The sequence below is a fragment of the Heloderma suspectum genome, chromosome 1 (genome assembly GCF_057233095.1).
Source record: "Heloderma suspectum isolate Gila_16-S chromosome 1, 16-S_ref, whole genome shotgun sequence".
Classification (NCBI taxonomy): Eukaryota; Metazoa; Chordata; class Lepidosauria; order Squamata; family Helodermatidae; genus Heloderma; species Heloderma suspectum.
This window is the reverse complement of record NC_139458.1, coordinates 406,777,184-406,802,887: the sequence shown is the minus strand read 5'-3', so window position 1 is coordinate 406,802,887 and position 25,704 is coordinate 406,777,184. Positions and strand designations below refer to the sequence as shown.

The 25,704-nt window shown below is 40.6% G+C and overlaps 1 protein-coding gene across 2 annotated transcripts in view; it reads right to left on the bottom strand.

Moving 5' to 3' along the window:
• MTA3 (metastasis associated 1 family member 3) overlaps positions 1–25,704 on the bottom strand; it is a 190,207-nt gene that overhangs the window by 82,106 nt on the left and 82,397 nt on the right. For both annotated transcript variants that reach the window (XM_084828919.1, XM_084828918.1), the window contains exons 8-14: positions 23,293–23,392; positions 19,328–19,516; positions 15,749–15,823; positions 11,950–12,008; positions 9,782–9,906; positions 8,252–8,403; positions 6,947–7,169 (exon numbers count right to left, since the gene is read on the bottom strand). In XM_084828919.1, coding sequence (XP_084685045.1) covers positions 6,947–7,169; positions 8,252–8,403; positions 9,782–9,906; positions 11,950–12,008; positions 15,749–15,823; positions 19,328–19,516; positions 23,293–23,392 — 923 coding nt within the window. The remainder of the gene's footprint in view (positions 1–6,946; positions 7,170–8,251; positions 8,404–9,781; positions 9,907–11,949; positions 12,009–15,748; positions 15,824–19,327; positions 19,517–23,292; positions 23,393–25,704) is intronic.

Here is a 25,704-nt window from a genome sequence, read left to right as displayed (position 1 = left end):
GGTACATTTTAATCTAGCCGCATGACATTTTCCTCTATCATTTTCTTTTCAAGTTACATTGTTCATTTCTGTATAAAGAATTCATAACATGGACACCAGTGATTACAGTTTAGAGCTTAGCAATAGAAAACAAAAATGGCAGCAAGAAATCCCCCAAAACTATGTTCAGAATATATTATGAAACTTTTGTTAACCCTACGAAACCCTGGTCCTGAACAGAGTTACTTAGAAATAAGAAATAATGGCCACGAATTTCAATGGAGGATGAATACGCATGCAACGCTTTGAAAGCAATGATGTGTTCTGCTGCATGCATTCCAAACATACCTTTTCTCTCGAGGGTTGAACTCGGGGGGGGGGGGAACGACAGGGGGATGGTACTGCAACTTTGAAGCACAGACCACTGTACACAGTTGCTAATTTGTGGAGCCCTGTGATGTCACCAACCTTCATGCCACCCATCCCTGGAGTTTTACACTTTAAAAAATCCTTTATAAATTATGTGATGCTTCATGATTCATGAAATGCTTCATGCGATGGTTTTAAAAATACAGAAGTGCACTGCCTGCCTGAGATATGGGGAGAGGTAAGATTTATGGCTGCATATTACTGATATGCAGGTCTGTCATTTCAGTTGTGAAACCAGGAGCACACTGGGCTTGCACCACAGCTGCAGAATTTTCTCTGGAATTTTCTTGCACGACATCCATCTTTACCCCGAATCCATTACTATCAAGTATTATGACATAATCCAATCTTCCCCAACCTTGTGACACACCCAGTTGTGTTGGACTTCAACTACCATCATCCCAAGATGGCTAGGAATGATGGGAGGTGCAGTCCAACACACCCAGAGGGCACCAGATTGGGAAAGGCTGATGTATACTAAAGCTTACCATTCCCAAAGTATATATTTAAACTAAGGGGGACCAAAAAAGCCATCCCACTCTTTTACAAGTTGTATTAACCTGTTACATTGTAAGACATCTTTCCAGCCACACAGCAAGCTTCATGATAGCTCAATTTTCTGTGGACAATTGGGAGACTGATTTATTTCCCATGGGAGCTTGTTCCATCACTGGTTCCAGCTCTATAATTTGCACTCGGATGCCTTTCATCTCCCTGTGCTCTCCATCTTATTACTGTGATTTGGCATAGTTCTCAACCTCATTCCTTGGTGTGACATGTCTATTTACTGTCGCAGGAAGACTCTCAGCAGCACACGTGAGGTGAATTAAGGGGACGGGAATGAGGTGCTGGCAGGAATGAGCGATACCTCATTTGTGGGCGGTATTTGTGGGCTTTTTAAGTTATGTCCACACTCCCTTACTTAGTTGGGATGTTTTTGTGCCTTGTTCAATCCATGGTCTATGGATGAAGGACCACAGGTCAAGGGTGAGACACATGCTTCACATGCAAAATGTCCCAGGATCCCTGGCATCACCAGTTACAAAAGAATCCGGTAGCACAGGGTACCCAAGCTTTTTGGGTCAGGAGGCATGTTTGGAATTTTGAGGTTGTCGTGGGTGTTCTCACAAATGGGTGCCATGGCTGGTCAACAAATATTCCGTTTCCCAGAAGCCAAACTGGTGAGACCAAAAGAAAAGTAACTTGCCCCAGAACTTAAGTAAAAGGCAAAGGTGGGTTCTGTGCTTCAAAACACAAAACCACTATTTTGAACCCAAATAAAAATGGTCCCAGATAGCCCTTACTGCATGCCAGCCTCCCAGTTAAAACATTTAAGAAATTAGTATCGGGATGGACAGGAAGCCTGGTGGAGCGCCATATTGAAGAGCCTGGGGGCAGCAGGTGACAGGAAAGACCTCTGCTTGAAACCCTCGAGGGCTGCTACCAGTCAGAGACATCACTGGGCTACATGGACCAGTGGTCTGAATCAATAGAAAAGAGCTTCCTATGGACTCTTATTTCATGACAGCAAACTGGGGTTGTTTTGATAGCAACTGAAAGGATCTAACAAAAGGGCTACAGCTTGTTTTCATTCTGGGGACTTTGACCCAATCCCAACCGCCGAACTGGCATTACAGCTATCATCAGCATGGCTCCATGGCAGCAGTGATAGAGGGCAATGCCAGCCCCCTATCTGGCATTGTTTTGGTTCTTTGGCTCAGGAGCCAGAAGAGCGGTACACTCTTGCAATACTGCTAGAGCACAAGCTAATGCTCCTTTTGAAGACAGGCCTTCCAATCAGTTAACAGTATCAATGGTAAAGCAAACAAGATTTGTGACTAAGGATTGACAGCCAGTTTGGTGTAGTGGTTAGAGTGTTGGGCTGGGAGTTGGGAGATCCGGGCAGTGTGGTGTAGCAGCTAGAGTGTTGGACTTGGAGTGGGGAGATCCAGGTTCTAGTCCCCACTCAGCCATGGAAGTTCACGGGGTGACTTTGGGCCAGTCACAGACTGTCAGCCCAACCTACTTCACAGGGTTGTTGTTTTGAGGATAAAATGGAGAGGAAGATGATAATGTATGCCACCTTGGGTTCCTTAAAGAGGAAAAAAGGCAGGATATAAATGTAATAAATATACATGAATAAGGTTTGGGTGTATAAATCCATACTATAACACCAGCATTACAGAATTCCCATGGAATTTAGTAATGCAGATTTTGGATGGTTTTGTCAGTTCTCTTATATTTAAAAGTAAGTCCTAGACCTCACTGTTCTAGAGCAGTTCTGCAAATCTTGTGAACACCAAGCCAACACAGCCTGCCAGCCATAATATTGTGACCTGCCAGTGCCTTGATTCCAATCACTCTGTTTTTGCAGATTTTGATAAGGGGGGTATTGAGCCTCCAGTAGTCTGCCATACATGGCTGGTGGGCTGCATTCAGCTTGGTTGGTCAAGAAGTTGGGCAATATTTGAGAATGTGTAAATGATCACACAGTAGAGCTTTCAAAGGAGCTATTCCTAGGATGGCTCCAGTTTTCAGAGGATTGAACTTCTTGTGAACATGGTTGCTGCTTGGTCCTTCCTCACAGCCTCTCCCCCTAGTACTCCACATTTTATGCCTCAGCTAACAGCACACCACTCTTTCTCTTAAAATTCTGCAAATTATAATACTAAACAAAAAATCAACTCAATCCACTGGGAAATTCTGCACAAACCCCAGTGAGATTATGAGAGCCACGCAAGAAGATGGTGCAATAAAAAGGCATGCAAACTGAACCCATTTATGCAAAACATGCACTTTCAATTTCTCAGAATCTGAAATCTCAGCATAATATGTCTGGTTATCTTGATGCAATTTGTGTTTTGTTTTAAAATCTGAACAAAAATGATCCTTTCAGTAGTATATATTTTGCAGGATGAAATCTAGTTTACAAACATAAAGCATATGAAAGATGAGACTGGGGAATAAGCAGATGATTTCCAGAATCAAACTGAAGTATGCAATAACATCTATTTCATGTGAAAGAAACCACAATATTTTTTAAAGGGAAATAATGTTCATATTTTTATCTTCAACCAGAGATTTGAGGTCTAAAATAAAATCAGTCATAACAGATTAAATTAATATTGTATGATAAAACACAACAGTCAAGCATGGCTCATAAAACCTTTCAATGCTTGATAGCGATTTCAAGATGCATCTGAATGCACGTTTGTGTATGCAGTGGCAGAAAAAAATAGATCCTGTACTTGGTAGCTGGCACTGTACAAGCTGATCAATCTTACAGTCTCAAGTTTATAAAAAATGTGTACCATTACAATACTGCTAAAACCTACCCTTTGGGGATACTGATGGGAATTAACTAGCAACTGAGGTCATTAGATGAGGTGGTCCTGGTTGTTCCACATGGACCTGTGGTCCATTTGGAGTCCACCCATAGACGTAGAGCCTAGAGTGTACTGGCTCCCTCTCTGTGGAACTCTCTGTTGATGTCAGGTTGACCAGCTGTGGTTTTATTGTTGTAATCTGATTTTAAATATTTTTATTTTAATTGTTTTCTTCTTTTATTGTTCACCACTTGGGAATCCTGTTAATGTAGAGCAATATATACATTTTGCAAACCAACCAACTAAATAATACTATTGTAAATTGTACGAGTCACTTAAATGCATTATACATTGATTACTTTTTAGAGTATGAAGGAAAAGAACTGTCCTCCATTTTTGTATTTAGTTTGGTTTTAGGAGATCATAGTGTTGTGTATGTGCATGTGTGTCTTCATCAGTTTCAGACAAAAGGTTAATTTAGATGTCAAATGATTAGTTAAGAATGTAAAGGTCAGGTTGTTTTACTACCCTATTGGTCATATGTGGTTTTTTATGTTCTGTATTTGTTTATCCACTCAGATTTTAAAACTTTTTCCGATTGACATTTTTCTTCAGTAACATTTCAACTTCGTTATTTGAAACTTTGTGGTCTCTTTTTTTGGTTGGGCTGCCTACCCCACATCTATCCCCCACACTACCTAAAGTTGATACCTGAGACCCAGAGACTTTTGCAGCTGGTTTGGTGGAGGAAGCCAGAGAGAAAAAGATTTCCACCTGGTGGCAGCAGAAAAGACCACAGGAAAGGAAGGGCAAAAAGGAGTGTGCGCACACTATTCTGCCTATTCACCCTTCTGCTCATGGAATGGGGTATTGCTGTTCCATGACACAGACACATCAAAATTAATAACAATTTGTCTATGAATATTTATTAGGGCTACATTTGGTGTGATCTGGTAGGGCTACATGCTACCTCCAGGTTGAGAGGCAGTATGCCTCTGAATTACCAGTTGCTGGGGAACAACAGTAGCAAATGGTAGGAAAACCCTCATGTCCTGCTTGTGGACTTCTTAGATGGTTGACCACTATGTGAAACTACCTGGTTGGCCACTATGTGAAACAGGATGCTGGACTGGATAGGCATTTGGTCTGATCCAGCAGGACTCTACTGTACCAACAGAATATTCTCAAAGCTAATGGAATTTCTAATTCCATTAACAGGCTCTGGATGAAGCACTAAAGTGACAGGGCCATGACAAAACGACCACAGTACCTATGCTTAGAGGGCAGTCCATCAAGTAATCTGTTTATATAACTTGGAAGGGGTTGAGCATTCAAACCTAGGGGCTCCTTGTTCATGCAAACCATGGAGCTCCCAAGGGCAGAAGATGGATACCATTCATCTCAAAGAAAGGAGATACACACAAAAGCTTGTGTGGGTGTGGGTGTAGCGCCCTCCTCCCTTGAGATGAAGAGGGCCCACCTTCTGAGCCCCAGGTTTTACATGCTCCAAGGGATGCTGGGTCTGAATGGTCAACGGTTGATCACACCTGCCTCTGCCATTGAAGACTATCAGTGGGGAAACCTATCCAGGAGCTGTACTTGCATGCTAAAGACCCACAGAGCAAGTTTTATTTCCAGTATCTATCTCTTTCAGATTTAGAGCAATAGTACAATCCAACCTGGATAAAATGCATTTCATTCTATAAAGGCATGACTTGCTTTGATAGAAAAGGAATAAATAAAAAGTCTAAACAAGTGAAACCAAATTGTGAAAGGAATGCACTGCAAAAACAGATATTCCATACAGATGAAAAACAAGGGGAAAAACTTAAAATAATGCAGAAAACAGCCATATTCTTTCCTTTTTAAAGGAAATGTTCAATAAGCAAAAAAATATTATTAATTTACCCGCCTTGCCTGAACTTTGAAAGAGAAACAGAATCTACCTCTTCTTCTTGTTTTGTGTGAAAAATTAGTTCTATATCATTTTTATGTGATGAAGACAGAAACTAGCACCTCTGTCTGCTGAATCACATCCCAGTAGGGCAAAACTGCGGATTAACTTGACAAGCATCTGCTGCTGAAAATAGCATCGTCATACTGAATTCCCCCTCTCCAGCATCTTTTAGAATCACTTAACCCACTTTCTTACATTAGTCTCCCCAAGTCCAGCCAGCCAATAATGTAGAGTAGGGTTAAGCAAACAGCGATCCTACATGCTAAAGAGGAAAGAAGGATGGATTTAACACAGAGAGGCTATTTTGGGCAACAGCCCATGTCTTTAGTTCTGCTCTCACACCCAGCCACTATTTCACGTGCCTACAGTTTGTTTATTTATTTATTTGACTGATTGATTGATTGATTGATTAGCCACCCATCTGGCCAGCTACCTGGCCACTCTAGGCGGCATACAATACTAGTAACAAATTTACATAATCAACTGAACAAAAAAACGTAACAAAGCAACACTGCTCTAAAAAAACCCTAACCCACCCCAAATGGCCGCCTGAACAGCCAGGTTTTTAAAGCCTGGCGGAAGCTCATCAAAGAATACGGTTGCACCGATATCACTGGATTTGTTGTGACCAAAAGGCCCTTTGGACAACTTTTAAGTGAATCATCTCCCACAAAACATTTTTTGCACAGGCACAGTGTGCTGCCCCATCATAAAGGGGTATTACCAATGCAAGGGTGCAATGCCATGAACTGGGATCCTGCACATGTCAACTAGTCTTTGCTTCTAAACTTTGAGCTCCTTTACCATTTCAATGTACCACAGGCTTGGTTCTATAGCCGATTTGAAAGCACCTTCATATTTCAGGAAAAATATAATTTGTGTTTTATAAGATATACGCCTGTTTTCTACCAGACAAATAAAAAAAGTGAAACGATAAAGGAAACACGTGATGATAGCATATGAGGCAGGCACACAACGCCATGAGCATTTGTCAATGTCTGCTTTAGAAACCTATTTTATTATTCAATAAGTATTAAACCTATTTTTCTATAAACTTACAGTACTTTCAGTAAACATTCTTTGGTGACAAGCAAGACAAATGAAAATAAAGGGTTCCCCCCCCCCCAAAAAAAAATAACACAAAGGGGCTATAGACAGAAATGTATTTATTGCAAAAGAAACAAAGGAACAAAAGAGACGACAGAAAGTGGTTGGAATAATGGCACATTAAACTAAGAATTTAGAAACATCTTACATTCTGCCCTAATGGCAGCACAGTTAATAAGGACAAAAGGTCTTCTGGCTGCTCGCTTCAGCTGTAGGGTATTTCTGCAGACCTGCCGGGCAAGTTTAGTCAAGTATGTAGTATGAAGGAAGAAAGACTGACGTGTCTTCACGGCAGATTTTGGACTGCCAGTGTTCCGGACTGGTATTCCCTGTGTTGCCTGTCGAGACATGTGTGTTCTAACACATGAATCCTGCAGGACAAAAATAACATAAAATAAACCTAAATGTGTTACTGTGTCTGGGATCTCCTCTCTCATTGCTGTATTGTTTTCTGGTACATGACTGACGTCCCACTGTGAAAAAGTCAGGAGCAAATATAGCTGTTTATCTACGCCTGAATTCTCTCTTACCCTCTTCTTACTCAATAGGCAACTTTGCAAAATCTGAGCTGGAGAAGAATTCCTGGCTTCTCTGCCTCTGTCATCACCAGCCCTCCTTGTCCACCTTTTTTTAATGCAGTAGCCCTAGAGAAATTTGCATCTCTCACAGGCCCCTTGGACCTTGTGCCCCAGTGTGCTATAACACAATGCTCTTTCCCCTCCTCTCTTCCTGCACTGCCTTTGCTGATCCCACCACCTATCAGGGAAGGAAAGGAGGTGGGTGTTTGGGGGCCGGCAGGGAGGCCTTTGGGGAATGGGAAGGGCTGGCAGTGACGACAGATGGGTCATCTTTCTTAGCGTAGAACTGGCTCTGAAAAATGATCCTAGTTGTTCCCTAGAGCAGAGGGAGGGGGGAGAATTCAGATCATTTCTGAGTTATTCTGAGTGAAGCAGAGGAAAACCCACCCATCTCTACAAATCAGTTCTTAAAGTGGAGAACAATATTGGTATACATACCCACATACAGATACACCCATCACATGTCCACACACACACACACACGAAGTACACAAACACTCACCCTTCCAACCCTAAGAACAAAAATAACATTTCAAAATATAATATATAAAGTGAGGAAGTCATGAGGTGGTTCTTTAACAAGTATAACTCAAATAAGTCCAACATATATTTGCAAGGTATGCACAAGACTTAAGTTTGCATGATAAAAAGATGCTGGCTACCACCACCATGGAAACAATTACCTATGCACAGTAGTAATTATTCATAACCACAAAAGCATGAAAACTTTCAGCACCACAGAAACTTATTTACCCTACCAATCCTAAACACAGGTGAGTAAGGCTCACTGAACATTTTGGTATTTGTCTATTTGTAAACATGTAGAGGATTGCAGTGCACATATTATAATCACTCCAATATAAATTATACCCTACCTCTGTGGTTTGACTAGGAGAAAATCTATCTTCATTTGTCAGTGTTGGCATTTTCAGGCCACCATATTTCTTCCAATAAATCCAACACGGTGAACATAATCTACACTGCATGTTGGGTGGACCCCAAGAATACCACTGATGAGACTGTGTGACTAAATGAAGAAAAAAATAAAATTCAGTTATCTATGCTGTATTAAATATCTATCTACCTATCTACCCACATAGACAGACACTTATCAATTTATTATGGAATTTTGGCTGCAACAACCACCACCCATTTAATGAGCTTTAGATGTTTTTTTTTTTGTTCTAAACATAAAGTCCTCTAGATGTTGTTGGACTCCATCTCCCATCAGCTCCAGCTAGTATGGCCAGTGTTCAAGGATGATGGAAGGCCACAGGCATACCGCTAATCTAGAGCATTTAGACTTTGTATTGATTCCACAGAGCAGGCTACACAACTTATGACTCACTAAAACAAAAGCAGCCTTGCATGGTAGCCCACCGCAGGCTAAATAACCCACCTGTTTTTGTGGTCTGCCTAGGACTGCAAAAAACGGGGGTGGAGTTGTCAAGCACCTGGTAGGCCTCAATATGCAGCTGTGTTCTGGTCGGTTGGCCCCAAGTCACGTAGACTTGCCATAAAGAAAATGGAGTATGACTTTTGTATACGATCTATGCAAGCCCTGATCCAAAGGCTTGCACATACCCCAAGGTATGCATGAAGCCCCCATCTGAGCAGGCATCCCCATTCACTCTAACTCCTCCTAATGGAAGAGTCAGTTGCTCATGTAGAAATTGATGCATGCATGGAGCTGTTCCCTCTATATGAGGAAGTCCCTGCAGATGAAGGACCTCAGTGTGTTCATTAGAATGTACAACAAAATGCTTGATCAGAGGCATACTAGCCCTATTCAGGCATTCTAAGGGCGCAATCCTATGCATGTTTAGACAGAAAAAGTCCTACAACACCCAGCATTCTGGGAACGCTGACTGGGGAATGCTGGCCATTGTAGGACCTTTTTCTATCTAAACATGCATAGGATTGTGCCTTAAATCACAAAGGAAGCCTTCCCTGACCTAGCAGACTCCAGATGCATTCGCCAAACTAGATGGGAATTCTGGAAGCTGCAGTTCCAACACATCTGGAGGGTGCCAGTTTGGGGAAGGGTGATGCAAGGTAAATGCGTGAGGAGGGCAGTGGGAATGAGTGCACTCGCTCCACCCCCTTCTGTCTCCTTTTTCCTTGCCTTCCACCTGTAGAGGATGGCTTTCTTCAGAGGACAGCATCCTGTATCTGTGAAGGCTCTCCCCGATTACCTTACACACCTTATCCAGAAAAACTGAACAGGGCTACTGTATATGCATGCATGCAACTGAATAGGGCTACTGTATATGCATGCATGCAACTGAATAGGGCTACTGTATGCATGCAACTGAATAGGGCTACTGTATTCATGCAACTGAATAGGGCTACTGTATATGCATGCATGCACACAGATACAGACACACAGAGATGGTCTTACTTACTGTAGCAACTTTCACAAGCACGGCCTATCAACGTATTCTGGGCCTGATGAGGCACTCCAACTGCTCCATTCATGGCACTTGGTTTCCCATTACTGTTGGATATTTGACTTGGATTTGGTTTGTTGCTTTGAAGTGATCACACATACATTAACAACATGAGTTAAATGAGAGAATAATCTCTTATATTCTATATCACTTACATCACTAGTAAATGCCCACATATTTTCCATGGAAATGAAAGCAAAAATATTTCAGATGTTCAGTTTTTCCTCAGGGACTTGTAAGTTGGCACCACACTGGCCATCACAGAGTTGCATTTATTATATCTAGGACTTGTGCACACTTGCACATAAAGGCTGTAGTTGCTAGAAGTCTTCCTTAAAACAGTAGCGAGCAGTAATCCATTACTAAATAGTGAGGATCACAGACAATCTGTCCTACATTTCAGGCTCTCTTCTTACAAAGGAGTATCCCTGGGCAGTATCCAATGGTACCCATCCATGACCTGGGCCCACTGCCGTTTCTGTTCCATGAGTGGCCAGTCCTGCTGGTTCTGTTGCCCCAAAAGTGCTAAATTGCTCTTGGGCAAAAGGCAATTCCCTGCAAAACAGAATTGGTGGGACTGGCCACTCGCAGACAGTCACCACTGGATTCTGCCCTCCGTGTTTAGTTTTTAAACCTTCCTACGCATGTAAAAAGCACTTTACTAATCAAATATTAAGGTCAAATAGACCTGGCCTCATTACAAAAAGTATGAAGCTGTTATTAAGAATTACTGCTTACACTTTTCAATGATAAAATGATAGTATCTGGAATCTGTAATGCTGCCTCCCCAGCCTACATATTCATTCATCTTAGGCCCACCAGAACTTTGATACCTTACTCATGTATTTTTTCTTTCAACCCAAAATGAATAAATAATAAAAAAAACAGTATGGATAAATAGACTGAATGATTAACACCTCCTTCTCTTAAGTGCTACCGTTATTGTGTTGTTAAGTGAGAGTTTTATCATTATGGGATCATTCAGACTCTGCCAATACCTTGTGCCAATACCATTCACCAGGTCTACATCAGTGCAGACAGACTATGAATAACATCCTAACAAAGAATTGTAGCATTTGGTGTGAAAATACAAGAAACAGGAATGATTTATTTTGCTTCTAGTATTTAAAAGTTCCAAAAAAGGGAAAGACCACAATAATAATTGTAGCTTTGATTAAGATTTTAGATTTAGATTTTCGGTATTATTTTAGATAGTGTTTTGATGGTGGTGTTAGTCACACTGATTACTTTTTGGAAAGAGAGGATAGACATTCTGAAAACATTCAGAACTTCAGAGGAAAAATACAGGAAATTCATTTATGCAAAGACCACCTGTGCGTGTGTAAGTGCGTAGGCATTGGGAGGTGTGAATCATCCTTTTTGTAACAGTACACAGGTGGACTCTGTACCTGTAAGCTTCCAGACTTCTACTAATTTGGAGTGATGGGAGAGGGAGCTTTACCTACACTCCCAAAGAACTGTGACTTAACACAACAACAAAACGTTTGCTTCTATCACTTCTATACCTTACATTCTTGTACCGTGCACAGTAATGTAAAATCAAATGGTCTAATACAAAAGTGCCAGGTATAATAGTTGTTTTATCTATTCTAAGTATACATATTTACCAATTTTGTCCTAATATAAGAACTTGTGCACAGAGAGGAAACAGTCTGAGGTTGTAATCCTACACTTCGGTTGCCATCCTATATCCATTTACCTGAGAATAAGCCGCACTGAATTCAATATGGTTTACTTCTAAGAAGACACATGTAGGATTTCACTGTTTATTACTCAAGCATGAGTCCCATTTAAATTACTTACAATTCAGTCCTATGAACATTTACTCAGAGGGGCTTACTCCCACACGTGTGCATAGAATTGCAGCTGAAAAGACGTATGGTTTTGCATTAGCACCCCTACATAAGGAAATAACTGGAAAATTCTGTTTCGTAAATGTCACTAAGGATATTATTGGATTTTACCAATGTACGATAATTTTAAAGTAAATCAGGTTTTATGAAAGCATCTGTTGTTTGTTCAATAAAAAGCTAGGATTTATTGCCTACACATTTTGCATTATTATTACTGATCAAAGAAATATTAATGTGTGATGTACTTACTAGGTTGGTATGTAAACTTGTTTCAGTTTGCTCTCTGCTTCAGCAGCTTTTAGACGTTTCTAATAGAAAAGATGAAGAAATTTAACATTACGGTTCTACCCAGGCACCCATATGAACCTGCTCTGTCTCCAAGATCTGCTTCAGAGGCTCTGTCTCAGATGCCTCTTCCTTCAAAGATTAGGTGGGTGGTGAGTAGGGCGAGAGCTTTTTCCTGTAGTGGCACTCCACTTATAAGGTTGTATACAATGTTGTAATTCCACTAGTACAAAGCTTCTACTCCTTGCAGAAATCCTTGTGCAAGTGACAAATCCAGTATTTCATTCTGCACTCTATTCACCACAAGAAGAAGGTGGTGGTGGTGGTGGTGGTGGTGTTATTATTATTATAATAAAATCATAAATTAATTTTAAAATTAATTTAAAATAAACCAGTAACAAAAGCAGTATATATAATTAAAAGCTTTCCATTAGTCGGTCTCACGTTTATTTAAACACCGGATTTCTCTGACCTTTCCAGATAAATTCTGGAAAGAAACAGAAAGTGGTGTCTCTCGCACAAGTTCAAGTAAATGTTGCATACAAACATGGCATCTTCCAGTTTGCTTGTTACTGTCTACTCATGGTGAGGAGAGATGCGGAAGGCGCCTACTTGCCCAAGTAGAGTTCCTGATCTCATCCCTGCATAGATTCCCAGAAGCCGGAAAAACATCTGAATGGAGCCAAGGATTTTCAAGAGAGACTTTCTGCCATAACTGTGAAGTATTGCATCAGTGTAAGCCTTGTAAGTGAGCCTGGGAAAGAGTGAAATCCTAAGGGACTGATGCTCGATAGACAAGAGGGTTCTGATCTTGGAACTCTATTCAAAGTCCTGCTGGCAAGAGCCAGGCAGGGTAGGATGAGGACAGAGACTTTTACAACCTATCTGTCCTCCGTTGTTTTGTTTTTTTAATCAGCTAGACAGAGTTCTCAGAAAGTGGCCAGAGATGGTGATGGAAAGGCACTTGGATGAGGTGGATCCAGACCTCTCTCCTCCTTCCCCTCTCCCTGGAACACCCACTTTTCTACTTCTGTGACATCTCTTCCAAGGTCGCAGTTGCTAGGAGGGGCAAGACTCATGATCGGATCTCCTCCTCCACAGCTGTAGCTATGTCCACAGATGTGGAGGAGATCTGCATCATCCTATGGCTCCCTAGACACCATCTGAATGCCACAGGATTGCTCTGTACATCACTCAGCTCAGAAATAGCAAAACAACCAAGTTGTTGCTACTGCTGTAATAGTCTACTCATGGCTCCAACTACCTGCGTGGTCATTACTACAATGCACTATTCCATCCACAAATACGTTTTAATTTATTATTTATAGCCTTTGTTAAATAACAATGTAAGAATTTCAATTGCAAGTGTTTAGGTTCTGACTGCAGAATAGATAAAAGTATATTAATAAAGGTTCCTTTATTAATAGATAACAGCATATTAATACAGGAGTCATGTTAGTCTGTCCTCTCTACAGACTGCTGAGTCACAGGAATATCTTGGGTCCCAATAGGCACAGTGATGGCCCAGTTTTTTGTTAGGCAGGTCTAGAAATGAATACATATTTCCCTTCAATGTTCACTATGCAATTTAAAGTACAATTTTAAAGGATCTGAACTGCAAAGTTATCCTTAAAAAACTGATTTGTAAAAAAAGAAGAAGCCTAAATTAAAAGAGAATAATTCACAACACTCCGTAATAACTGAATCAAAGGGTAGATCGTTGGAAGGTGTGATCGTGCACATATGCTGCAAAATTAAGTTGTGCACAATCCCAAATTTCTAGCACTAGCATGATTTTCCACAATGCCACCCACTGTGTGTATGGCAACAATATGGGCCAATCTGCTCCTAAACTAGTTACTTCCTTGACAGATTAGAACTAAGATGAGTGCTGTCTATGGGGTGACAATGAATTGTTAAAACAACTTAGTTCTGGCATCTATTGGAACACACACAGCCCTGAGAAGCAGCAGCACATGCTGGAAGTATTCATGAGTTACAACTTCAGTGTGGTCAATTCAGAAAAATAAGGAATTAAGGGAGCAATCCTATAGCCGCTAGTCAGCGGCTAGACAGCCAGAGGATACCTGGTTTTCTGGGAACTGACCCCCCCTCCTTGGTGCCTCGCAGGCAGTGCAGAACAGCCCCGTACTCTGCGCTTGCAAAAGGAGCACGGAGCGGCCCAAACAGGGCATTCTAGGGGGCGTTCTGGGGCAGCGAGGGCAGAAATGCCGGTACAACACATCCTACGTGTCATCTGGCAGCCTCCTCCCCCGCTCCATCCTCCCTCAGCTAGATAGCCGAAATCTGTCAGCTGTCTAGCCGAAAATGCAGGGTAGGAGAAGCGTAGAGGGAACGATCCCCTCCATGCTTCTCCTGCCCTGCATCAGATAGGTGGTCGCTTCCGAGTTCGGAGGCGGCCGCCTATCTAGATAGGATTGTGCCCTAAGTTAGAAGAGGGGGTAGGTATTGGAGGGGTAATGATAAGGAAACACTGGAGATTTTGCCTTTCAACAGCAATTGTTGAATCACACTTTATTTTATTTTAAAATGTATCAGCTGTCTTTGCAGACAAAGACAGTAACAGCCAATGTCTTGGTTCAGACAATCACTTAAACCAAGGTTTAGGGCACTGGAAACAACCCACAGAAAACTTCAGATGTGTATGCCTTCCTCCATTCTCCTCCTCCTTCACCTGTGAGAGGAGGAGAGTGAAAGAGAACAAATCATAGTACTCCATTATATCTGAACTTAGGAAACTGTGGTTTAACTGAAGTTAAATCAGGCTCAAATCATAGTTTTGGATGCTGATATTTTAACCAACTTAGGGTGCAGTCCTATGCACGTTTAGACAGAAAAAAGTCCTACAACTCACAGCAACCCCCAGCCAGCCATGTCTAAAGATGCACAGGACTATGGCCCTAGGCTCCAGTAATGCACACTTTATTTTGCTGCTATCACTAATGCAAAATGATCAAGATCTGATCAGAGTTTAAAAGGGAAAAAACTTAAATAACAAAAGATTGGATCCAGAGATTCAGTGAGCAGCATTCCAGTCATGGGCTGCTTCATCTCACTGAAAGGACTTGGCAGGGGGGGCTCCTCCCCAAAGCTCAGCCACCCACCCACCCACCCATCCATCCAAATCTGCTCTGGAGGCTCAGAGGAACTACTGGAATAGTGTGGCAGGCCACACTGGAGGCTGCATCAGCAAAAATCCGTTCCCTTCCTCCTTCAATCAACCTCTGCTCAATTTTCATCTGCAAATGAAAAGAGCCCTTCAGTTTGCAAAATGGCTACTCTGGATCCAAGACAAAGTATTTCAGTCTGTGTAATTCCTGAATTTCTTAATGATGTTTAATTATATCCTTAGAAGAAATTAGGGCCATTTCAAATGCTGTTTTCTTCCCACACAGAAAAAATTGTAGGAATTCTAATTTATGGCTACATGCCAATTCCCACTCAGATGTAGGTATTTTATACAGTTTAAAGCTTCACTAAAAGCCCCAGATTATCTTGAAGATTTAATTTTCTAGTCTCAGTTTCTACACAGTATCCTTTAATATTCTTTTTCCTGACTGATGGTTATGAGTTCATGTATAACAAAGGAAACAAAAATTACTTGGTGAGTAAACAGCTGAAAAGTCTTGTGTACCTTAAAGACTAACACATTTAATCCGGCATAAACTTTCTTGAACACTGTCCACTTTTTGTCATTTTTGCTGCAACAGGCCAACATGGCCACCCCTCTGGAAATTGTTACCTGTTGAATGTATCTGTCTGTAGTTTTCCACATATAATAATATTCAATGATGCTAGTTAGTGATTTCCAGGGAAGCTGAAAAACATTTTTATATAAAAAAAGAACAAAAACACACATTTAATTAATAATTCTATTAATCTTCACCATTCATCCACTTTATCCACCTCACATTTAGATTACTGTAATGCACTTTATGTGAGGCTACCCTTGTGCTTGGTCCAGAAGCTGCAGATGGTGCAGAATGAGGTGGCTAGGATGTCGAGTGGAGCGCCTCGCCGTGCACATGTTACACTGGCATTGAAGCAACTGCATTAGCTACTGAGCCCAGTTCAAGGTCCTGCTGTTTGTATATAAAGCCCTGAAGAGGTTGGGACCTGGCAGAATGCCTTCCCTGGTGCAGGCCTGTGCAATCATTAAGAACATCAGAGGAGGTCTTGTGGTTATACCATAGCCTGCAGATTGCCATCTTGGAAGCGGGACTTTCTCTGTGGTGGCACCCACCTTATGGAATGCCCTCCCCCCTGCTATTTAGGAGGAGCCAACGGTATCATGCTTTAGGTGCCAATTAAAGCTCCATCTCTTTACCCAGGCTTTCCCTGAGTGCGTCTGCTGCCCAGTTTGTTAATTATGGTGCTGTGAGTATTGGTTTTAATGTTTTTATCTATGTTTTATACAAATGTTTTAGGAAATATTATATATTTTAATGTATATAGCAATGTATTTTAATCTCCTTTTAAACCACTTAAGAGATATTTTAAATATGGTAAGCAGTATATGCATCTATTAATTAATTAGTTTTAAAATACTGGTGCAAACACAAAATTACATTATTTACACTAAGCAACCAAGGCACCTGGGAAGAAATATTTTGGGGAGGGGATGGTCAAAAACATCACTGCAAGTTGAACAAGTCAAGGAAACATCAGCTAAGGAGAAAGCTAGTGGAACCTATAATAAACGCCTCTGCTTCTGTCTCGGGCTGGTTTAGGAAGGTTCCACAGATCTTGGTCAGACAAACTTTGAGGGCTATATCGCTTCTTTTTCCGACCTAGGAAAGTTGCCAGGTTTGCCTTAAAATGTAAGAAAAAATGTAAAGTAAAAAAAAAAGAAGTGAAACCATTTCTATTGAGGGTCTTTTTAAATGTGTCATGCTGACTCAATACCAGCCTGTAGATAACATGTCACCTGCTACTTTGTTATATTATTGTTTACAAATGAAATTGCTTATTTTTTAAAACTCCTGGAGGGGTGTTGATGTATGATGCTAAAGAGCAGTTTTAGTTGTGTGTCAGAAAACTAATTTTCTGAAATGAACAAATGGGCAGGTTCAATCGGGCGAGGGGGGGGGGGACATGTGATAAAAGGACCAAATCACCTCAGAATTGTACATGTCAGTTGCTTACTAGAAATAGTATCCAAACCTGCTATGTTCTTGAAAGCCGTAAGCTTACATATCAGGGGAGAAGCTTCTTATCTATGTGGTAGCTTTCTATGTTACAGATATTTTGGTATGGGGCATTTGCAAGCAAGAAATTGTTCCAGTATAAACTGGATTGCCCTCTGGATTGTTCCGCTACATGGCCTAGGTCTGGGTCTAATTACAAAAGTGATGCAACCTTTTTAATCTGAAGCGTTCCCACTTGTTACAACACAGGCATTTAAGAGGAGTATGTTAAAATGAGTCAGCTGCATCCCACTGCACTCTTTCCTAGCAGAAATTACTTGTGTGAAGAGGTAAAGAGTGTAGAGAAAGGATATAGGCCTGTGCCTTTAGCTGCACTGCTGTGCAGCTCCTCTCGGCCCTACCACCCACCATGTTAGTTTGGACAGCTGAGGTAGGGAATCCTATGCATGTAGATCTCTATGAGCCTAGGCTTTCCTGGGTCCTTTAGAATGCCGATTGCGCAGGTTGTAGGACCCAGGGACATCTGACTGCATAGGAATCCCTGCATCAGGTATCCACTCTAACACATGCCAAGGCCATCATCAGGGCATGGTTAGAGGCATGGCTTCATAGCCCATTTCTACATGTTCTGCACCTTCACATGAGTAATGCATCAATGAGGTGGGGGGATTAAGTAACGATTATTACAGAACATAGTACTAGAATTAACTCATGAAGGGAATCAGTGACAATTGCAGATAGCATTCCTAGCAAACCAGTATGGTCTCAAAAACAATGTATCTTCAGGGTATCATTTCCATGACCTGATACAGCATTACACTAATTATTCTGGCTTTCAGTCAGTAGTTACACTGCATCTTGGCAGAAAGCTAAGCTTTACTTATGCTACATCAGCAGCAGGTCTTTGCACAGTCAAAGTTCTTAGAACTGATCTGGATTTGATGCTCAGATAAAATGGCATGCTTTTATCTTCTTACCCTGAAGTTAAGATACATGATTCCAAACCATATCTTAATCAGACAGGGATTAAATTATTTAAGCTTTAGTAATACAAAAGATGAAACAGGATAGGTCTTTTTTTAGCGGCAGGCTTCTGCAATTGAAGTTTAAAGGACTATGTATAGGTATCTTTCCTTTTTCAAGGTTGCAAAATATGACCTTTACTTGAAAGCTGGTTAGGACAGGTAACATTTGGCTCTATTCTAACCACGTCAGCAACATCCATCATGTTACAAACTGATAGGAACATAAAATGAACGTCATCAGCTGTGTTTATTCATATTCAATGTACTCAAAGTCTAATGGCATTTTATGTATTTTTAAACCCATTGCAAGTATTTCCAAATCTAGCCTTTATTTTTTTGAAATCTGCTATCATTTTGGTTACCACCAATTTGTGGCAGTAGGAATAATTTGATACTCAGAGATTCACCTATTTCACAGGTAACAATGGCGGTCAGATAAATCATGGTATATCAGACCGATATACCATGATTTATCTGACTGAGAATGAACCTTGTACACATATACTTCCTCCTCACCCCTCCCCTTGTACTGCGGGCTTCTGTGCTGATATCCTAGATTATTAAACCAGTTTCCTCTTACATCTGAATTTGTTTCAGATGTAACACAATCTGTGTTTGTTAAGTGCTGCTCATAACCCAGGATATGACACCCCTGATTTAGCAGCAATACTAGCAGCTGAGCTTAGGCACACAGGTGCCACTGAAATTTTTAAGGTTTTTTGTTTTGTTTTGTTTTTAAGGAAAAAAGCTGGTCCAGGGACAGCCATCATTATTAAACCATTTTGTTTAGCATGGACTTCCAGACAGAAAAGAGCATTAACTCTCCTACTCATAATGCCTATTTGGATGCATAATTACAGTTCAACATATGAAGCTGCCTTATATGGAGTCAATAGTGTAAACACTGACTGGCAACAGCTCTTGAGGGTCTCTATGCAAAGGCCCTTTTATGTGGAGATGCCAGGGTTTTGACCTGGGGCTTTCTGCATGCACTACTGAATTATGAGCCTTCCTTAGGTATTTACCTGCACGCATTTAAAAAACAAAAAACCCTACAGATATCTAATTCAGCTGTCTATGAAAAAAACACACAGTCAACTCCATAATGAGTATAAAGGAAAGAATGATGGTTTACTGATCTCTACTTACAAAGTCTTGCCGTATATCATTGAAGTCTTTGCCGTATTTCTCTAGGGCTTCTTCAAACAAACTCGCCTCTGAAGCTGACCATTCTTCCATTTCATCTCTGCAAAGAACAGGACCTCCAAGAGGAACCAGGACACTAATGGCACTGCTCAGATCATAGTTATGCTTATGCAGTGTATCCATTGCATGAAACTGAGAACAACAACAAAAAGAACTCACTAAATTAGTGACTAAATAGGTGTCAATAAACAGAAGTAAAGAACAATACACTATATCCTATTTTATGTGCTTAAAAAATTGCTATGAACCCTTTTTCCCCTGCCCCCTCACTGCCATTGGAGATTTAAGTCTTCTTCTTTTAGTCCAACTGGAGCTCCTCCTGTCTGCTATCTTCATTCACACATCACTTTAAATCAAAATGTGTACTACTGCATGCAGCCCGTTCACTCCCACTTCACTTCCCCCTTGGCACTAATAGGTAAACTAACCAGGAAGGGGATAGCTTTGTGCGATGTCTGAACCAAGGATTGTGGTTTAGTGCACCCAAACAAGCCAGAATTCAGGAACCAGCAAACTTAAAGGTGGCTTACGATTCTAGCTTGCTTGGGCGCATTAAATCATCCCGGTTCAGACGTCATGAGAATCTATTCCCTTTCCGGCTAGTTTACCTGCGAGAGTGAAGCGGATGCAAACGGGCTGCATGCACTAGCATGCTACCCATTCACAGACTAGTTTATGAAGTCACATATTTTGGCTTAAAGTGATATATGAATGTAGCCAGTATCTTTCCCCTCACTTCCCATGCGAACAGACTATGCAATCCTGAAACTCCTAAGCCCTGTGCAGAAGACTAATATCTAGAGAAAATTGATGCATAGACTGGGGGGGGGGGGGGATTAAATTGCAATCACTAGTCCTGTTCTGAACCTCCACGCATTGATAGGCCTTCTAAACATAGCCTTTTTCGATACATACATATGTAGGCTCTGCAAGTAGGCTGGATCAATATGTAATTGGCGCAAGATAGCATGGTCCTGCTCACCTCTCCATGTATCGATTATCCCCTGGGTTTTTAGTTGTCTGCAGAGGGGTATAGAAAACTCTATGTGGGTCCCTTAAGCTTAGGACTTTGTTTCATCAAGTGGAACAAAGATACTTGGGAATGTGGGAGACAAAGCACCATAGTGCTTTCATTAATTAAAAGAAATGCCAGGACTAACAGCTCCAAAAGAGGGCCACTACTTCCAGGACGGTAATGAAATATACCAAAATCTTTCTTAGTGAATATATCATGTTCACTAATTAACAGTGATGTGCTATTACGAAGGGGAAAATACATCGTCCTTTAACTTAAAACAAAAAAAAGGAGCAAACATTTTAACAATGCCAAGACAACAGAAAGGAAGGGAAAGAAGAGAATTAAGAACACAGAATGGTAATTAAATCTGTTTTGGCTCTTCTGGTGTCTCATTATAAGATGCACTTTCTATTAAGTATAATGAAGTTAATCATTAGTCGGGAGAAAACTCCTGAGCAACCACAAAGCTACTAAACGTGTCCGTTAGAGAAGCCATTGTGACCCTGCCCCCATATAACCTGAAAGACAGTGACTAGCACAAGAGTTTCATGGTTGATTGTTCAGTCCTAGTCTGAAACTTTAACTACTAACACCACACTGGCTCTCAATGCAGTTCCACATAGCAAGAAACCTTTAGATGACTAGCAGCTCTAACCACTATACCACATGGGCTCTAAAAAAATTTAACATAGTAAAAAAAAAGCTTCAGGTAACTATGAGCTAATGCAGCCTCAGCCCCAGCCAGCATGGCCAATTGTCAGGAATGCTTGGAGTTGTAGTTCCGAAAATCTGGAAGGCAGATGTTGTGGAAGGCTGACTGTGGTTCTGAAGGCAATTATAGCCAGCCATGGAGAACCCACTACCAATCCTTTCCTCTGTGCCATTTCTGCCCCCATCTCATCCCAACAGCATCTTGGTTTGGGAACACTGAACATAAATACGTTTATTTAGGACCATGGTTGGTTATACCTATTACTCGAACCGCTTGCTACAACGGTCACCCAGACACTTCTCACACTTATGAGCTTTGGGTGAACTTGCACATAGATTAACTGGTTTCTATTTCATATTCCCATGTATAACTTCTACCAAGATATTCTTAGTCAGGTTTTATGCTCTCATGTGCTCAATATTTTCCTGTGGGACCACTCACTTGGAAAGGTTTCAGATTCTCCTTCTATGTTTCCTAAATTTCAGAGGTAATTTCTTGATGGGATTTTCTCATACAACACAGAGGGTTGAATCCAAGAAGAGACCCATTGAAATCAATAGGACCCAAGTTAGTCATGATTAACTTTCAACAAGTTTACTCTATGGACAGTATCCTATACTGCCAAACCGCTAGTTCAATGAGAAATCGTGGTTTCAGAGACATTCAGAAAGGAACAACAACACGTGTGTCTGGGGCTATTTTTGGAACCATTTGTTCCTGTTGTGTGAGAGGTCAGTTCTGCTTGTGTAAGAGAACTAGCGAAGATGCAGTGGCAGTACAGGATAATGCCTTAAGTAGAAGTCTGCATCTGACCCAGAATGCAGACCTTCCCTGACAGTTTGTCTATTGGTAATTTCAAAAACTATATTCACAATTTTACAGATTGATACCAGCATTAGCTCCACACGGATTTAAATATATAGGTATCCTGCACACCATATCCAAATCTCACTATGGCATTATGACATATTTGCTGGTACTTAATTTTAACACCAGAAGCAAATATTTCTTATCAGGTTGCTAGACATTACACACATCATTTAAAAAATGATCTTTATTCCTTTTTCTATACTAAAATACCCTGAAGAGTATAAACAAAACAAGAAAAGTTGACATTATGCTGGGAGTAAATGCCAAATCCACAATTCTTGTTCATACATAAAGAGGTAATAACATTCTTATTGTATTTGTAAGAGATGCATGATTCTGATCAGATTTGTCAATCCAATTATTCCAAATTAATACACATTAAATAATACATTATTATTCCTGATCACACTTAATAACTCTATCTATTTAATCTATTTAATAATTCTATCTATTTAATCTCATTAGATATTAAATTATATCTAATAATTATAATAATATTTATTATATTATAATATTTATTATATTATATTATATATTATATTATAATAATTATATTATTATATTTAATAGATATTAAATTATATCTGTTTAATTTTTTGAGGAACATAGGAAGGTGCCTTATATCAAGTCAGATGTTTTGTCCATCTAGACCATAAGAATTACACTGACTAGTAGCAGCTCTCCAAGATTTTAGATAGTAGTCTTTCCCAGACCTACCTGGAAAGACTGGGAATTTCTACATGTCAAGTATGTGTTCTACCACCGATCTACGATCTTTCCCCTCATTTTTCCTATTTACCTAACATTCAGGAAAGGATGGAAAATATGCAATGCGTTCTAGTTACAAGACATTAAAACGTATCAGTTTGCACCTTTAAAAAAATAACACAAAAAATGTGCTTAAGCAATTAAGCAACATAGCAAATTAATTGATCATGGACTGTTCCTTTCAACTTCATTTTTAGTGGAGCCTGTGGCAGGAACTGGGCTCAGGTATTGTATAGTGTACACCTAGTGTACAGTGTATACCCAGTGAAAGCTTCTAGGTATATCCCACTCCCACTCCCCCCACCCCAAATCCATCTCCCCCACCCAAAAAAGAAGTTACCTTGGCACTTTGGCCTGAGCAAAAGACAGGTTTTTACTGCCTAAGAAAGAAGCTGAAGAAAGAACTCAAAACATTCATTTGCAGATATTTCAAATCTTTCAAACTCGTTATCAGAAGAACAGGCCATGAGGGATTTGGCCTCTTAAATCCCAGCCAATGGCATTCATGCACCAGAACAGCATTTCAAGGAAACGTCTCACCAGAGTGATGTCCCGGGAAGCAGCAGCAGCACTCATGTGTAAACTAGGTTGCCTGACAGAACTACTGCAGTCCAGAGCTCGGGCAAACGTACCAACCGCGCTGAAAAACATACACAAAGAAATGCAAAAGCACCCATGAAAACAACAAAATCCAGACATGTTAAGTCATCACATACAGAATGTCTGTCCATCTGTCTTGTCTCTCTCTCTCACACACACACACTTTTCAGTTTATTTGCATGCACATGAAAATTTACCTGCACTATAAAAAATCCAAAGCAATTCCGAGATTACAGTTAATCTCGGTTAAAAACATTTGCCAGTTTTGCACAATATAGAAGAGGTATCAGTAAAGCTGCAATCCTATACACACTTACTTGGGAGTAAGTGTCATTGAACATAATGGGACTTACTTCTGAGTAGACATATATATATATGATTGCACTAGGAAATTGCAATTTAACTACTGCTAAGAAACCAGTATTTTAACGCCCTGATTTGGCAGTGATCCTAGCAGATAAGTCTAAGAGTACACATGTCTCCAATTTTTGAAAGTTTGGATCCTAAGAACCATAGTTATTAAACAGTTTTGTTGTGGAGCCACTGCCAGACAGGAAAAAGCACTATGAGTGGCAATAATCCTATACTCACTTAGCTGGAAGTAAGTCCCACTGAACTCAATGGGACTAACTTCTAAGTAGGGGCAAATTTCTGCAAATATATATGGCTTCAGTACTTGATATATTTATATGTAAGAGTAAATAAAGATGGCAGAGGGAATAAATATGGGAAGACACTGTGAGACAAGGCAGAGTTTGTCTTATTTATTTATTTTTTAAAAGATATATTAATTCCCCTAGGTTAATTATTGTAACTTTAATGGTTTTCTTCTTTCTTTCTCTTTCACTCTCTTGCCCAGCTAGCATAAAAGTTTCCCCTTTCCCTCCCAACTCCTCTCTCATTTTCTCCCATCTCTTTTTTAGACAGTGAACCTATAGGCAAGGTTTTGGATTTTTTCTGTTTCTGTACACACCTAGAACGTATTAGGCACTTTATAAACAATTCCATAACTAGTGCATCATTTTTTTATTTATTTATTTACAAAATTTGTATACCGCTCCACATCTAAACAGATTCTGGAATGGTGAGCAAGAGATAAAATGAACAAAAGATTTTAAAAAACAAGACATGGTGTTAAAATTATTCTTTAAAAAACAGAGTGCCAATAAAACCGAGGCTGGTCAACCAAAGAAGGCTTCCTGGAAAAGAGCTGTTTTCAGCAGGCCCTGAGAACAACCCGGTGTTGGCGTCTGCCTGACCTCCAGAGGCTGGGAGTTCCACAGGAAGGGAGCCACCACACTGAAGGCTCTTCTCCGGGGAACTCCAGCTGGGCTAAAGGGCCATCACGACAGAAAAAACCCTCACACCGGTTCCCATCTGCCTCACATGAAATGGTGGGGGCACCCAGAGCACAACGGCTGAATAAGATGTTAGTCCACAGGCGAAAAGAAGTAACAGAAGATGTTGACCTGGTTCACACATAATGGTAGTAAATCATGGGTTAAGTAATGCGAGTTTTGTGGGTTGTATGCTGCATGCAAGGGGCTTCCTATTTGAATATGCAACTTCTGATCAGCCCGATCGTAGCTTGTTTTGTAATGTGCAAACCTGGCCTCTATGGGTTATTCGTGGGCTAAACAACCCAAAGTTGCCTCGTATACCCAAGCAGGACTTTAAAAAGCAATGTACACAAGTAAATGGGGCAATCAGCTATTTATTTCCCTCAACCCTCATTATTTTAAAAGGATTTGTTTTGCATAAAATTGGATAACCACCTCCAGCTGTCTTAGAGGACTGTTGAGTTATTGAAGCTGTTAGTCCCCCCACCCCCACCCTGCCACCCCCCTAATTTGACATTTGCATTTTAGTTATATTCGCAATATTGGTCACCAGAAACTAAGAACAAAAGAGCCAAGCTGGATTGGACCAAGGGTCCATCTAGTCCATCCTGAACAGCATTCTGTTCACACAGTGGCCAACTATCTGTCAACCAAGGAACGTACAAGCAGGACACAAGTGCAACAGCACCCTCCCACCCATGTTCCCTAGCAACTGGTGCGCATAGGCATACCGCCTCTGATACTGGAAGTAGCACAGAGCTATCAGGCCTAGTAGCCATTGACAGCCTTCTCCTCCAGGAATGTATTAATCCCCTTTTAAAGCCATCCAAATTGGTGGCCATCACTACATGTTGTGGAAGTGAATTCCACAGTTTAACTATTTAACTAAGAGCAAAATAACACAATACAATACAGTAAAATAAAGGAGATGAGTGTGTGTTTCCTTAAAAAAAAATTGCTATAATTATTCCAGCATAGGAAGATAGAACTGCAAAACAAGAAATAGGGTCTA